At 38.5% G+C, this 16,604-nt stretch overlaps 1 protein-coding gene across 1 annotated transcript in view; it reads right to left on the bottom strand.

The window, feature by feature from the left end:
* LOC119597453 (transformation/transcription domain-associated protein-like) overlaps positions 1–15,985 on the bottom strand; it is a 34,829-nt gene extending 18,844 nt beyond the window's left edge. Inside the window, exons 1-10 of the mRNA XM_037947026.1 lie at positions 15,961–15,985; positions 14,459–14,676; positions 14,084–14,194; positions 13,716–13,904; positions 12,716–12,910; positions 12,198–12,364; positions 11,628–11,863; positions 6,667–11,367; positions 6,219–6,260; positions 4,720–4,793 (exon numbers count right to left, since the gene is read on the bottom strand). Of these exons, the coding sequence (XP_037802954.1) occupies positions 4,720–4,793; positions 6,219–6,260; positions 6,667–11,367; positions 11,628–11,863; positions 12,198–12,364; positions 12,716–12,910; positions 13,716–13,904; positions 14,084–14,194; positions 14,459–14,614 (5,871 nt within the window). The 5' untranslated portion in view covers positions 14,615–14,676; positions 15,961–15,985. The remainder of the gene's footprint in view (positions 1–4,719; positions 4,794–6,218; positions 6,261–6,666; positions 11,368–11,627; positions 11,864–12,197; positions 12,365–12,715; positions 12,911–13,715; positions 13,905–14,083; positions 14,195–14,458; positions 14,677–15,960) is intronic.
* Positions 15,986–16,604: the final 619 nt, after the last annotated feature.

Raw genomic sequence — 16,604 nt, 5'->3', positions numbered from 1 at the left:
ATATAAATAATATAATATATTAATATTATATATATATAATATATATATATAATATATATATATATATTATATATATATATATTATATATATATAATATATGATATAGTATATAAATATTAATATATTAATATACTATATATATACTATATATAATTATGTGTTAAACTATATGCTGATATATAGATATAATATTCATATAATCAGTGATTAATCATATAGCATATATACACTCATAAATAACAAGATTTGTCATATAGATTATACTAATACAGTATCATATATATAATATATACTGATTATATATTATATAATAATATATCATAATTATATGACATCTATAGATACTAAATACTATATATACATGATAATACATATATATATTACTATAATTTAATATAACATAAATAGATATATATATTACTTATACTATAATATATCATATAATTATATTATCAAAAAATATAGTATGAATAACTATAGATTTTAAAGCATAGTAATTTAATAATATAATTGAATATAATAATGCTATATATAAGAATTATATAATCAGCATAATAAATATACTAAAATAAATGACATATATATATATATAACATACTAGTCTATGACATAATATCATATACAATTCAGATTTATCTGATGATTCACAATGTCACAATTGGATAGTACAATATTACTATAATATATATATCAACATGAATCAAAAAATAAATATTATATTAAGTATAAAAATCATATTCATACTAAATCGATAATAAGCATACCTATTGAGTATATTGACTTTATGGAATATAGAATAAATCAAAAGACATAATGATGTCATTTGCAATATATAAAATACATATCGAAAATCGAATAACAGCTATCACAGAATGTTGCACAGATTTGCTCATGATAGATTGGTCACTGCATCATAAGCTATTCATTATAATGCAGAATATTCCAACATGCATATTGAACAGTGCTACAATACAAATTGAAATCAATTTACATTACGTACATTTATCTATTGCTTTTATATAACAAATACAATGAATCAGTGAATACTATGGATATTAACATCATTGCATATTAAAAACAGGATGACAAACTAAAGATTTTGGAATTTCACCATACTATGATATCAATATAATTAGTTCTATAAACAATACAATAACATATATATCTAACTAAAAAGAATAGAAATTATCTCATGAATATAATATCCATGTTTTTCTAATAAAACAAAAGTGAAGAACTAGATAGCCAATGCTTAGATGTAATAATACTATATTGACAAACAAACACTCCTAACAAAACAAAAAATATGAAACTACATGAATACTAACAATTTATACTAACCAGCAAGATCAGATAGAAAAACACAGACATTTGGCATCATATGCATACTGGTATAATCACGATCTCATTCCATCTTTCTCCGCATGATTAATAACTTCATTAGTATCGATATCACTCAATAAACAAATAATAATAAACATAATAAAAGGTTTGACACTGTATTAGAACAAAACAAGGAAAGACAAACTAAGGAGTTTTAAAGCAGAATGTTCAAAAAACATCATGACTTATGAATGTGGAATTACTAATATCTGAGGTTCATAATGATATAGAACTATAGTAGGTCACACTGCCATGGTCATGAAACATATAATATTGCTACAAAAGAAATATGCAACATACGGTCAATGCTGCATACCCGAATCAACTGAGATATCACCCAATGTTCTTTACACTACAGTACAAAGCAAGAAAGTTGCAAAAAGGGAGGGAACAGGGGAAGAAACGACAATGCATCTACATTTTGGGGAATTAGTTATCAACTGTATGTGGTGCACCCTAATACACACAAACACACACATACAAACATGACCCACACCAACAAACACAGAGGCACAGAGTATATATAAAATGGAAAAAAATAGCCACTGATAGTTCTACTCAGGAACAGCAATTACCATAAGTCACTTCCACCCTTAAACCCTCATGACAGTAAGTACTTGCACTGATTTCTAAATGAAGGAATATATATATAAATTCAGGCAAGAGACCAGTTTATGAGCCAGTCAGAAACAATCTACATGCAAAAAGATAATTAATAATACATATAATGAAAAACCCTTTCCCTAAGAGATGAAAAAGTAATAAAACAGGAATGTGCAGCATCATGAGAAGAAGCCACCTGATGGTACAATTCTCATGCACTGCTCAGATTATTTGACACAAGCACTGCTTTTAGCTCACCCTGTCTTTAGATGCCAAAGGAATACTCAGCACTCAAAATGCTATTTGAACAGAATTCATACAATACAGAGATCATAAATGAAAGGAGTAATTTCTGTTTAACCATTACCACCAGGTACATGTACTATACACTGTTTTTTTTTTTTTCCTTACACACAGATGGGTCCACCAAGGAGTCAATAAGTAGGCCCGTAGTGACCTTACCTGGTTTCCCCATTCTTTGTATTTTCTCCCCAATGCTATTAATAGTGATGCTATTAGTACAGTTTGCATTATCACTCTCATAATAATACATAATAAATAATAACAGATAAAAAAAAATATCAAAATCAAAGAAAATGGTAAACAGGTGAGATGAGTGGGACTAGTAATCAATTCTGGTGACTGAGCTTTCATGGAGCCATCCATCTGTAAATAAAATCTGCAAACAAAAATCACAGTGGACTTGGCATGTATGTATTGCCCATCCTGATGTCATTGGGTTATATTTATATCTCATGTGCAGCTTATTATGAAAATTACCAAACTGCATATCTAAGGGTCTGCATTCATATTAAATATCTAAAATCAGGAAAGAATAAAAAATAGTCTCTTTTCTGCTGTTACCAATGCAAACTATAAACATAAAATATTCCAAGATCTTGGAAACTAAACATTCATCCTACTCTCCCATTTCTTCTTCCTCCTTCTTTATTTCCTCCCTCTCTTATTTCCTCTTTGTTCATTTGATCCTACCACTCTTTCCTTCTTCATTTTTATCATTTCATTATCATCCTAATTATCATTACTTTTATTATTATTATTCTTTCTAATCTTTCTCTTTTCCTTCTTCCTCTTCCTGTCTCTTCACCATTTCCTCCAAGTTCTCACCAAAACCCTTCCTACTTCTTCATAAAACTATACTTTGTCTGCAGTCCAATGACCTTGTCCTTGATAATGAATCATTCACAGAAACCCACTTTTATTCTAGACCTTTAACTCCTTCCTCCAGCTGTTCCTTGGTTCCTCTGCCATTCTCTCACAACCTCTCTGCACTCTCCCTTCCAGCCCCCCTCTGCCTCATTCCATTCATCAACTGCTCTATTATACAAGGAGCAAACAAGAAAAAAATAATAAATAAGCATTCACTTAGGACAAGTACCAACAAAACAATACAACAAAAAAATTAATAAATTGCAAACACCTGTAAATCTTGATTTTTATAAGACATTTTGGTAACCTCAAAATACCCCACAAATAAGAACATTCTCTGCTACAATGAAAGAAGAAATGACTTAAAAATTGATAAGCAACAGGATTTAAAAAAAAATAGTAATTACAAACAGATGGCAATTTCTCTCAATGTAAGTCAGATAAACAGGATACAGGCACATACTAATCTTAAAATACACACTACCATAACAGTACTAAGAAATAAATTAATAAAAAAGTATGTAAGAAAAAAAAAACACTCATGTAGACATGACCGTAGCAAGAGCAAGCCCAACACATTATCTTTTATAGTTCAAAAAGCCATTTCTGTTATGTACCTTTTACATACAAGAACTTTACCCAAATTGCTCAGATAGATAATTATAATCACTGCAATAGCAAAAAAAAGAAATAGAAGATCATAAAACTGCTTTTTATAAATTAACGATTTTTATATTGGAGGTCTACACCATCATAAGGGTCATGCATTCTGTGTTTTGAGTGTCTTTTTAGTTTTTCAGTGAAATGTGTTAGAAAGAGAGAGAGAGAGAGAGAAAGAGAGAAAGAGAGAGAGAAAGAGAGAGAAGAGAGAGAAGAGAGAAGAGAAGAGGAGAAAGAGAAAAGAGAAAGAGAAAGAGAAAGAGAAAAGAGAGAGAAAGAGAAGAAAGAGAAGAGAGAAAGAGAGAGAGAAAGACAGAGAGAGAAAGAGAGAGAGAGAGAAAAGGAAGGAGAGAGAAGAGAAGAGAGAGAGAAGAGACGAGAAGAGAAGAGAAGAGACAGAGAAGAGAAGAGAGAGAAGAGACGAGACGAAGAAGAGCAGACAGAGACAGACACACACGGACAGACACACACGGACAGACACACACGGACAGACACACACGGACAGACACACACGGACAGACACACGGACAGACACACGGACAGACACACGGACAGACACACAGACAGACACACAGACAGACACACAGACAGACACACAGACAGACACACAGACACACAGAGAGAGAGAGAGAGAGAGAGAGAGAGAGAGAGAGAGAGAGAGAGAGAGAGAGAGAGAGAGAGAGAGAGAGAGAGAGAGAGAGAGGAGAAAAGAGGAAAGAGAGGAGAAAAGAGGAAAGAGAAACAAATAACATCTTTTCCATTGATCACTGACAGACCCTGCACAAAAAATAGTAATATAAAGATTAAAGTATATCTACTTAGGTACTTTAAATGTCATGCACTAACAGCACAAGTTTTCTGTTGTAACTCAATGATATGTATCACAGCAGCTCCTTCATTACACAAATATCATCTGAATTACCGTTCACCTGACTAAAAGCTACATTAATGATGATGTAAACATCCTTATAACCAACTAGAAAATGCTTCACACATTTGACCAACCATAAAATTTACAGAAAATGTTTGTCCTTCTATTGTATGGCACTGGATACCCCAAAGTTTAAAAATACTATAAACATATCCTAATATATTGCCACTATCAAATACAAAATAGTGATCTAATTGATAAGTGTATCATGGATAACTCATACATTCCCTGGGCTCTCAACAATAAACAACCAAAATATCCATTAATATATAAATCAATATCAATATCAATATTCACTCATAAAAACACCTATAGATGATTCTTTCCCACCACCAAACAGTTAAGATCACCCCATCACAAATTCCAAAGTTAATCTTTTAACAAAATGTGTGATCTTATGGTCAGTAACTGACTCAGGAGTGCTCAACTTAAAGCGGTTGTGGACTACTTACTCCTTAACAAGTGGTATTGCAAAAGCAGATGTGTCTTCACTCACACTTACATATATATACTCAACTGTGCTTTATAGAAAGAGAGAGAGAGAGAGAGAGAGAGAGAGAGAGAGAGAGAGAGAGAGAGAGAGAGAGAGAGAGAGAGTGGTGTGTTGTGCGTGTGAGTGTGAGTGTGAGTGTGAGTGTGAGTGTGAGTGTGAGTGTGAGTGTGTGTGTGTGAGTGTGTGTGTGAGTGTGTGAGTGTGAGTGTGTGAGTGTGTGAGTGTGAGTGTGAGTGTGTGAGTGTGAGTGAGTGAGTGTGTGAGTGTGAGTGTGTGAGTGTGAGTGTGAGTGTGAGTATGAATGTGAGTGTGTGAGAACAAATATGTATGCTTTTTCTAAGTAATACAGATCAACTCCTTGCTGCACCTCCATATCAGTTTCCTATCCAGACATAATCAAGGAGATTCAGCTGAGATGGACAAATGGGAGCACAATCAAATCATGCTGTGAAACAGGTACATTTTCATACAGCACATTTATCATGACTCAAAAATTCATGTGATAATGTGCCATGTGTTACAAAAATAAAGATTCAATCTTCCATCACTGTATGAGCAACTTTAAACTTCTAGCATTATTCACACAGAATTCTCTCTCATTCACTTAACCCCACTATCAATAACACTGAACATGCCAAGTCCTGGATGACTGAACTTCCAAGATAACTTCCCTCGTTCATGGTCATTATCCACGCTTAGTTTTGTTAATAACAAAACCATAGAAAAACATGACAATCCTGAGCTCACTGACACCTGCACAATCAACAGGAAGAGCCGGGCAGGTACCATGCATCACAGATGCCAAGTAGACTTAAAATCAGTCCTGCCCAAGGAAGACTGGTCCCAGACAGGTCGAGATTGTCATGTCTCCCTGGTCATGCACGTACAAGGCACATGCGACTGAAGCCAAGGTGATGGATAAAAGTAAATAACCAGCTCTCAGGAGTTGTCAGCGCAGTCGTGGGTAAAAAGCTTACCTTTCACTGACTGTCGCAAAAATTCTGGCAGTGTCGAATTATCTAAAAACGAACAGAGTCAAATACTGTAACTGCTTCATAAAGATTCTTTTGTCCTGTTCATCAAGACTTGTGTTCATCATGCAGATGTTAGTAAGTGATAGTAAGTTGCTCTGTTATTACTGTCCATTTATGGCTATCTACGATCACAGCTGGTACAACAGCCAGAATCTTACCTACAAATCACCTCCAATACTACCAAATTCTGACACTTATGATAATGCTCAGATATTTTATGACAATTCCACAAACAGTGCATCAAGTAGGTCATGCATAAATGAATGAAGAGAACTGTCTTGCATAGAATGTAAAGACCTCAATATACATTACTGCATATACAATGATGTAAACAAGAGAAGAATTATCTTATATATAAACAAAGAGACTCTGCTTGCAGTGCCATACTCACCGTCTTCCATGCGGACTGGCATTGCAGGGGTTAGGATCTCCAGGGCCTGTCGTACCACAGATCTTGCTTCCATGGCATGGGCTTTCAAAAGGCTATGGAACACTTGCAGAACAATGCGCTTATGGATGGCAAACTTGGCAATGATGTGTGAAAGAAGGAGGTGTCCATGGTATTTGGTGGCTGGATCCACACAGTTCTTTGAGAGTAAACAAGGCCAAGCAAATGTCATGAGGCGCCTCAATTTCTGACCCTGTCTCTTGTTGCCTGCATCATGGATGTGAGCCGAGGCCTGCTCCACCAACAGACAGGAAAGCTGCAGCAGAAGAATCCTCACTGCATCGCTGTACACAAAAGGCTCGTCTGGGTTGATGACTCTTGTGATGAAAACGGAGACGACGTTGTCAGGATGGTCTTGGTCTGGTGCAGGAGGGTATCCTATGAGCCTGTCCCCATCCCCATTTTCCAAGCTAACCGTGAGGCAAGGGATGATGATGTACTGCAATATAACAGCCTTCAATTCCTGTGGTACTGACACATCTTCAAAGACCTCCACAAACTGGAAGAAAGCTGATCTCTTCCAGTCTACAGTGTAAGTTTGAGCAACAGTTTGTTCAAGGAAATCTCTCAAGAATTGGAAGTCTGGAATAAATCTCCCAATAAATGCTCGTAGTAGTTGGAACAGCAGATTGATGTCATCTGTATGATGCTTGAAATACATCAAAAGAATTGACACCACCATGCGTGGTTCCTTCCAGTGGATGAAATCAGTGTTCTCAGCAGAGTGATGTCGCTCTTGGAATTCATCAGAAATCCAAAGATTCCTTATTGCCATAACTAGCTGGCTTTGAGCTGCAAGCCACTGGTCATCCTGTCGAGACAGAAGTAAAATGATACGAATGGCCAAGTACTGGAGCTGTGCCTGGTCTGCAATGGTGAGAGGCTGTTGTTGGTAGTGTTGCTGCTGAAGTCCTGCAATTTGTACAGCTGTTGGGGTTGCAAGGAGCACAGTCAGAAGCTTGTCTGTACATGTCTGTAAGTGTTGGCGGAATGGACTGCTCTCTTTGTGCCTTACGAGGAACTCTAGGTATCTTCCCCATTGTTGATCACGGGCGTGGGGCTCTGAGAGGAACAATTCAACAGTTTCAGCAGGGTAACGTAATAAGAACTTCATTAGCGGGTCTCTGAAAGGGCTACCAGCCTCAATTAATAGAGCTCTTTCAGTCTGCAACACAAGCTTACACAATGCTTCTACAAATCTTGCTGACGCTGCTGGAATCTGGTGGAATATACCAACAATGTTGGCACAAAGCTTGAGGTCATTATTGTCCTGTTTGGTAACAGATGTATTTTGCTTTCTGCTCATAATAGCCATTTCTATAAGGTTTTTCAAGTGTTGTGTGAGTTGCTCACACAGCTTTTCATTAAAGGTGTATGGAAAGAGTTGGGTCAAGTAAGAGAGTCTGTGAATGACAGGCAGAGTGACACTTCTATGGTGAAACAGTTGCCCAAGCAAAGGACGCATAGCAGAATGGACCATCTCCATGTCTACCTGGCATCCACTCTGGAATTTCTTTAGGCATTCAAAAGCAGTCTCTTGGAGCTCAGGATGTGATGAATTATTCAGCGCTTTATACAGAGTTGGGAAGATTTTCTCTCTTATCTGAGGGATATAATGACAGGCAGCAAGAGCCTTCAGGGCAGACTTCCTTAAAGGTACAAGATTTCCTATGTTTTTGTAACAAGAGAGTTTTGCTAAGTAGGAATCTTCTGTCTCTACCAGCATGTGTAATTCTGAGAAAAAGAATTTATGCTCTTGCAGGCTGAGGTCAAGGGTAAACAGGCGAGGTTCCAGGGTAGTACAGAATGTGTTGCCATCCATCAGACCAATCTGAACATTGGCTGGTTGTTGTCGCAGAGGATGTTTCTTAGGTGGAATCATGTCTGCTAATACATCTTTGTGTGGCTGCATCACTTCAGTGACACCTCTGCCACTAAGTTTTGCAAGAACATGAAGACTCTGCATAGCCTGCTCTCTTACTGTTGTGTTTGGAGATGTGACCTGGCGTACCAACTCATGTGTAACATCATGAAGAGATTTGCTCTGTATCTGTCTCATTTCATCAGTGTTGTTTTCTCCTTCCAGTGGAGCTCCACATACCTGCAACATCCTCTCCAGATTATTTTTGGCCATATCTACTGCACCACTTGAGACCTCACCTGTCAGGTCCATCATAACAAAGAGCAATGCACGCAAAAATGGGAATTGGTGTTCTAAAACCCATTTGAGTGCCATACGTTCAAACAAAAACTTGATAGCAATGCACCCACCAAGCTTTGCATACCAAGCACGTTCATAACAGAGACCGCACATTTTCTCCACAAGATATTCCATGAGAGGCAGCTGACAAGCCCTCTCCTTTGTTCCAAGAATATTTGTGGCAGCTTCCATGATGAGAACAAGTGCCAAGTGTCCTGGTTTACAGAGTTCCTTCTCTTCATGTCCCATAATGACAGCTAGAGCATCAATCAGAACAAGAGGATCCATCCCCTGTACCTTGGTCCAGCGACCCATCATGTTAAAAGGTCCAGCTTGTTGTGCAATGGCAACCATAGTGTAATGCCTAACTAACGACACCATTGTCGGCAATACACTCTGCCGAAGATCCTTAATGGCTGCTGCAACAAACATGGCAGTTACAGCCATCTGGTGCACTTGCCTTGCTTGTTCATCAGGACACTTATAGTATGGTCCATGTACTGTTAAGAGCTCCTCCTCCCTGAAGTTAGGGTGTGTGAACAACTTGTTGACCATGTGCTTTTCCTCATCAAACTGCATGGAGCCAATTAGGAAGCAGCGGATCACCTCCCAGCACTGGCGCCTGTACCAGGGCTCCGTAGTGGAGGTCTTGAGGGCAGTGAAAGCTGTCTCAATTATTTTCTCTACTGGCAGCATAATGGGAGACTTGTGCTCTGAGAAGTGGATAGTAATACAGGTACTTGGGGTCTCCTGCTCACTATATTCTAACTTTTGTGGTTCAATCATCATCTTCCTGTTCCCACCACCAAACTTTCCAAGGACACGGAAGGCCACCTGAGCAATGGTGTCATTGGGATTCCTGAGTGTCTTCCAAAGAGCCTGCATCAACTCTGCCCTCACAGGCTGAATGTGTTCATACAGAAAGTCAGGCTGAAGGTTGTCCACACACAGTTCAAGGGTCCTGAGTCCTTGTGAAATGAGAGTTTGTGAGCCATTAAGAGCCGACACCAGAGGATCCATGAGCATTGGGAGGTATGGCAGCAGAGAGGATAATCTCACTGGTACAGTAAGACACAGCTCTACAAATAGGTCCTTCATGTGTTGCTTGTGTAGGCCACTTTGCAGGCTGTTGAGTCCCTGTAGGAGTGTCGGCAGCAGAGGCAGAAACTCCTGATACAGGAGGTCATGGCTACCTCCTCCAATAGACCTGAAGAGGGCTCGCAGCAGCAAAAAGTAGTTGTAGGGATCCTTGGCACTCATGGCCAGCTCCATTGACCGGTTGACTATTTGATGGAGGTGGGGCTTCAACATCTGTTCATTCTCTGCTGCAAACAGTGATACAGACCCAAAGACTAGTTTGAATAACTTCAGATATAAATTAGATCTGTCCATGGATGTTCCCATTTCTTCCATGTGACCTAAGAGATATTCTACAAGTATGGTGGCAAATATTGGTGAAGTTGTAGAATTGGCGAGGAAGGAATTGGCTACAATCTGCAATGCCGTATTGTGGTATATCCGCTCAACAACATAATCAATAGTTGTGGAAAATATTTCTCTGAAGGTGGCTGGATTCATCATAATAAAGACTCCAGCAAAGTGTTCTAATACTTCTTTCTCCTCTTTGGACCTGACAGTCTGAGGCACCTGTCCTCGCTGACCAGAAGGCTGTTGGTTACCTGGTGCATTTAGTGTGTAGATATCCAACGCCTGCATGGCCCACTTGACTAGACGGATAAATACAAGGGTTTCTTTTGGATGAAAGGACTTGTTGAGGGTGAGACCAGGATCAACTGCTGACTTGCATGAGGCACAACCCCATGTGATTGTCTTGACTCCACAAACAAGGGTCTTGACCAGCGCTCGACAGTCTGACACACTGTAATTCACGGTCACATTGGGTGGAAAACCAATCCTCTGGGACTCCTTGTCTTTGTTGTCCATTTCTGTTATGCTTAGTCTAACATCTTCCTTCCTCTCCTCTTGAACTGCAGTGCTATTACTGGATGTTCCACTGTTGTTATTTGCAGGAGAACTGCTTGTTGCACTGTTGAGTTGTTGTTTGTTTTTCAGGTACGGCAACTGGAGCTGTGCAATAGTCTTGAACTTATTCACGAAGACATGAAGCATACGGATCAACAGGTCCCTGCCTGCTCCTGGCTCATTAGGATTGGCCTCACTGCGAGACCGAATGCAATCTACCAAGTTAAGTAGCAGTTTGCATGACATTGTTTGGATGCTTGTGGGAAGCGTCTCATCATGTATATTCTTCGAGAAGAGATGGACAGCACGGGTCAGGGCTCCCATGTCCAGCTGCTGACGGACATGATGAACCAAGTCTGCCAATGTGGAGTATGCCAATGGGCGGAGGGTTTCATGCGCTGTCCAGCCTCTTCCAAACAACAGGCTCTCGTCAAACAGCTTATCAATATGAGGGACAAATCCTGAAAGAAATATTGTGTATTAGAGGAAACTAGGAAAAGCAATCTGAGAAATATTATACAATAAAAAAATAAAAAAAATCTAATCATTTACTTTACAGCTATTACTCTGCTTCTAATCTTTACTCTTTTAATTGCTGATATAATTTACTGTCATTAATATAACAAATCATCATGCCAAAATATCACTTTTAATTTTAACTAGTCTATAGGCCAGCCAGCACAAGCACAAAGAGCAGTACAAACATTATTCAAAAACATACTATTTCTCAGTTCAAGAGCCAAGATGTGCTTTGTGGCAATCAGCAGCTCCTTGCGCAGGTGAGCCACTTCATTGGGGCAGAGAGAGAGGAGCGTGAGCATTCCAGTGACCAGTTTTGTAGAGTGCTGTGCAACCACATCTTGGTAGATCTTCAGGATGTATGCTAAAAAGGACAGAGTCTTGATCTGTGCAGCAATAAGGTCAACAAACACTTCCTTGTTGAATGATTCATGCTCCCTGAAATCAGAAGGAATTTCATCAAGTTTATGAATGGCATGAGTTTAGATGGGGATAAAAAGAATGGATATATATTAAACATACGCAAACATAGATGAGGGAATACTGTATCTGTAATATACAGAAAAATATACAAAGTTACATTAAGCTCCAAATGAAAAATGTATGCATTAAAATTAACATTCTACTTTCCCTTTTCCTTTAATATTTCCATGATGTACATAACCAAAGAGAGTAAGAATACAAATCAATCCATGCTCTCTTCCCTGCTTAACAAAGAAAGCACAACAAAACAAGAGAATGTACTTTGTGTTATGAAAAATCTTACATATACCTGTGTTGTGCAAATGGCTGGAGAACAATTGTGTTCATGATGAGAGGGATGAAGTCAGCTACATCTTGGTAAACCTGCTGTTTGTACAGCTGAAACATCAGCACCACAATAATGGGCAATTCTGTCAGTACCTTTAGGGACAGCACCGCACGAGGAATTACGTTATACTGGAATAAAACAGAACATTGTGTTTAAGTCATTCAATCTTATTTTTATAATGAAATTAATATTTCATGTATTCTTCTCAATCGAAAAAGAAAATATCACTAGTGAAGAACAAGTACAAGATTTAGATCAAGTTCTAAAATCAAATCCTAGATTTCCACAATTTAATTGAATAATACGATCTACAAGGCAACATAAAAAAAGTATTAACCAATAATTATGACTTTCTTTGTCACACAAACCTAAACCTAATATATCCAGGAGTACCAAAAGAAATACAAATTCAATAAAAGCAAAAATAATCAGACAAAAAAAAATGGAACTACTTCTCGCAAATCTTCCACAGCACTTACAGTTATGGAGGTGCCATCCTGCAACTTTTTCTCTGTGTGAATAGGTGTAATGGTGAAAGTCTCTTGTAGGAGCGCCTCGACATTAACCTCCGAGAGATCAGTTACACGTATTACAGGTCGAGGTTCAAAAATCTTATTCATGTGGTTGGGCAGGTCTTGGTACATATTTTTGACAAACTGAAGAAACTGCTGGATCTAATGGGGAAAGAAGGAAAAAATAAGTAAACTTCAAACTATCAAAAATTTAAATAAGGACTTAAATTCAACCCACAGAACCTGGATGTCAACACATACTTGACACTCAAATTTTACCAGAGTTAGCCTGGTTGTCTTTGTACTGACTCAACATATTCAGGTCACACTACATAGTGTAGAAAAATCATGCATTGTGCATCCTCATAAAGAGATACAGACTTTCAAAGTTGGCAACTAAACATTTGTAATAAGGCTATCAGGAACAAGGATTCATGATAAACAAAGAGTGAAATCCTGTATTTTGGCCAAATTTAGTGGCCCTTGTGCAATAGGTTGACCATCACTTTTGGAAAGAGGTAAGTGTAACTGTATATACATATTTAGTAGATTTAAATCTGATGTCAAATCTTCTTCTTTTTCACTAAGCAATATGGTATCTAGCAATTATCACACTTTTCCTTCACCTTCAGTGGTAAGTACAACCAAAAGATAATTAATTAGCTAATTATTATCTTAAACACTTGCTGTGCATTGTAATCTTTGTTTCAATCGTGGATCTAATAAACAAGTACATAAATATATATAAACCATCTTTCCCGCAAACCCATTTGTATACAGAAAAAAAAAATCCAACCTAGAAAGAACAGTTGTTTACCTAATCTCACAAGAGAAAGTACACCTTAAGTCTATTTGAACTATGCATCACTCCCACCACAGTGTACATTCCCTCGTAGTCGTAGTATATCCAATACAGCATCTACTACCCAACTGTATGTATCCTACCTTTAACCATATCACTACTCACCTCTGGGCTAAACTGCGGTCTGAAAGTCTTGTGGAGTTCAATGATAATGCGAAGACAGACCATGACATTTTCCTCATTGTCAGTCTCTAACAGGCGAAACATGAGGGTAAGTATGGGCCGCAGATAGGTCTTTAACTGCTCATTGCTGGGCAGTCTGTGAATCATCTCCAGAATCAATTTCCGAAGTTGCTGTAGGTTGAAAGGACACCTCAGAATATGAAAGAAATACAGATCTATTCTTTTATTAATAAAATCTTCAGTGCCATATCAAGAAATATTCTAGAGACAATAAATTTTTATTACATAGTTATGTGAAATGATAGATCAGTGACAGAATAAATGCAGTAATAAAATACGTGAATTATTACCTGAATATTGTACTCTGATATGAAGAGTGGATCTCCCTCACTCAGGATCTTGATAAAGATTTTCATGGCATGTTCCAGGAATGATGGGTACTGTGGTGAGGCTACAATGGCCTACAGAAGAAGAATATGTTATGATATGGATAATAAGAGCATCAGAAGTGATAATCTGTGTGATATCATTGAAGGAGGCTCCACTGAGAGCTGCTTCATTAGTGGAGTGGGGCACTGCATATCATCCAATAAATAACATTCACACCATCTTCATCAACAATAACCATGATTCACAAACACCATGATATACTCATAAATCTCAGTATATGAAAAAAAAATATTCACCATCATGAAATGTAATGGACATAAACCTAATTCTCCTACCTCCAGATCTTCACTGAGAGCTTGTGCAGCTTTGAGTTTGTTTTCGTCCTTTGAGCCAGGGTCAGCCAGCATGGACACGTATGAGCGGAAGGTGTTCATCTGGGCAACAGGGTCCTGGGTCGCGTGGTGACCCACCGAACCCCCACCAGGCCCCATCCTGGACAGTGACTAACTGCCGTTACAGGTCTCCCGACGCTGGGTGAGGCATTCTCATATTCCTGAGGAAGAAGCTTAATCAATTAATCTCTTAAACAAACACACGTGCTACATGAACTCCTAATTCCAAGAAGAGTGTATGTCTATCTTTAGTTTAACAACTGTTGTTATTTCTGTAATCACGCTGAAGTAATGCATGATCAAATATTAAATATGATTGTATGTATACCATAAATATCTTTACTTTGGCAAATCAACAAGACAAACACCCCTCTGCAATGTTACGTTATTACTAACATGCTGTCCCCTGACTGTATAGGCATGAAAATTTGTGTCATTACAACCTTTGTATATGTACTTCGGAATTCTGATACTCCTTGATGCAAATTCTGGGTTTGGTGTCAACGGTATGTATGTAGAGTCATACAGTTTTAAGAGAAGGATCTGTTATAAATCTGAACTAATTCAACACGGGCTAACTTCACAGGCAGATTCTCTTTACCCAGCGACAGGATCTTTGAGTCCCCCCCCCCCCTGCAGCCCATTCAAGGGTTTAGAACATGTAAATCTCCTCATTAAAATATCACATTTAACCACGCTAGTCCGACCCTCAAAAGGAAGTCCCTCTGTCCCCACAAGACGCAAAATCAGCCGCGAGACACGAACGCATCTTTCTTCCGAGATCTTTGCTTTTCTACAAGGGTAATTAATTCAAGGATGCCATTACCATTTAAAAAACATGATTAACAAAGTGACAGAAGGACGAATTAAATGACAATCATAAAATATTTCAATCAAATCTGACATCTGTGACAGGCAAGACACAAAGGAATTCCTAACACAATACACACCCAAAAAGTTATAAAATCACAACTAATATATAATGCCTTGATGAACAGCTTACACTTTTGACATTTCATTACCTTTTACGAGGAGAAAACACGCATCGGGGGAAACTTTGAGGAAAATTATTTTGAAAAAAAAATTCTCGCTGTCAAAACGCAAAAAGTGGTTTACAACCCACTAAATGAGCGTAATAATTACCTCCCTCCTACTCACCGCATCTGCAGACAAGAGAGCAACGCGAGAAACCCCCCAAAATACAAAATCAGAGGAAGGAAAAACGAAAATTCAAACCCTCAAAATAAGAAATATTAAATCCCGCGGCAGAATCGAGATCACCCAACTTTACCTCACTTTTCCCCCCATCTCTCTTCTGTCATTCGTTCATCCCTCCTTCCCTACACATTCCCTACTTATCTATCAACTTCCTCGCAGGCTAAAAACTCGAAATCCATCGCTAAATACAGAGAAAAGGACGGAAATTAAGAGATGTGTATCCCTACTTGTTTACCTACGAGGACCTCAGCGCCATCTATGCGACTGGGACGTTGGTTCTTTCGCGAAAGCGGAGACACTGAATAAATAAAAATCCGGGAAAATATGCATGAAAATAAAATAAACGTGTGCTGTTTATTAGCAATTGCGTCAATTTTTACAGAGGTAGAGAGATAGAGAGAGATGAGAGAGAGAGGAGAGGGAAGGGGGGAGAGAGAGAGGGAGAGAGAGAGATAGGAAGAGAGAGAGAGAAGAGAGAGGGAGGGGGAGGAGAGGGGAGGAGAGGAGAGAGAGGGGAGAGAGAGATAGGAGGAGAGAGAAAGAGAGGGAGAGAGGGAGAGAGGGAAGAGAGAGGAGGGGAAGAGAGAAGGGGAGAGAAGAGAGGGGAGAGGAGAGAGAGAAGAGGAGAAGAGAGAGAAGGGGAGAGAGAGAGAGAGAGGGAAAGGAGAGGAGTGGAGAGAAGAGAGAGAGAGAAAGAGAGAGAGAAGAGAGAGAGAGAGAGAGAGAAGAAGAGAGAGAAGGGAGAAGAGAATGAAGAGAAGAGAGAAAAGAGGAGAACAAGAGATACCGAGAGAAGAGTAAGACATCTACAGACCAGACGTCGCAGAGAAGGACTAGCAGGTGGACGCGGAATTGACTGATAATCGGCCCG

Source organism: Penaeus monodon, chromosome 39 (assembly GCF_015228065.2).
Source record: "Penaeus monodon isolate SGIC_2016 chromosome 39, NSTDA_Pmon_1, whole genome shotgun sequence".
NCBI classification, from domain to species: domain Eukaryota; kingdom Metazoa; phylum Arthropoda; class Malacostraca; order Decapoda; family Penaeidae; genus Penaeus; species Penaeus monodon.
This window is presented reverse-complemented; position numbering and strand designations above follow the sequence as displayed.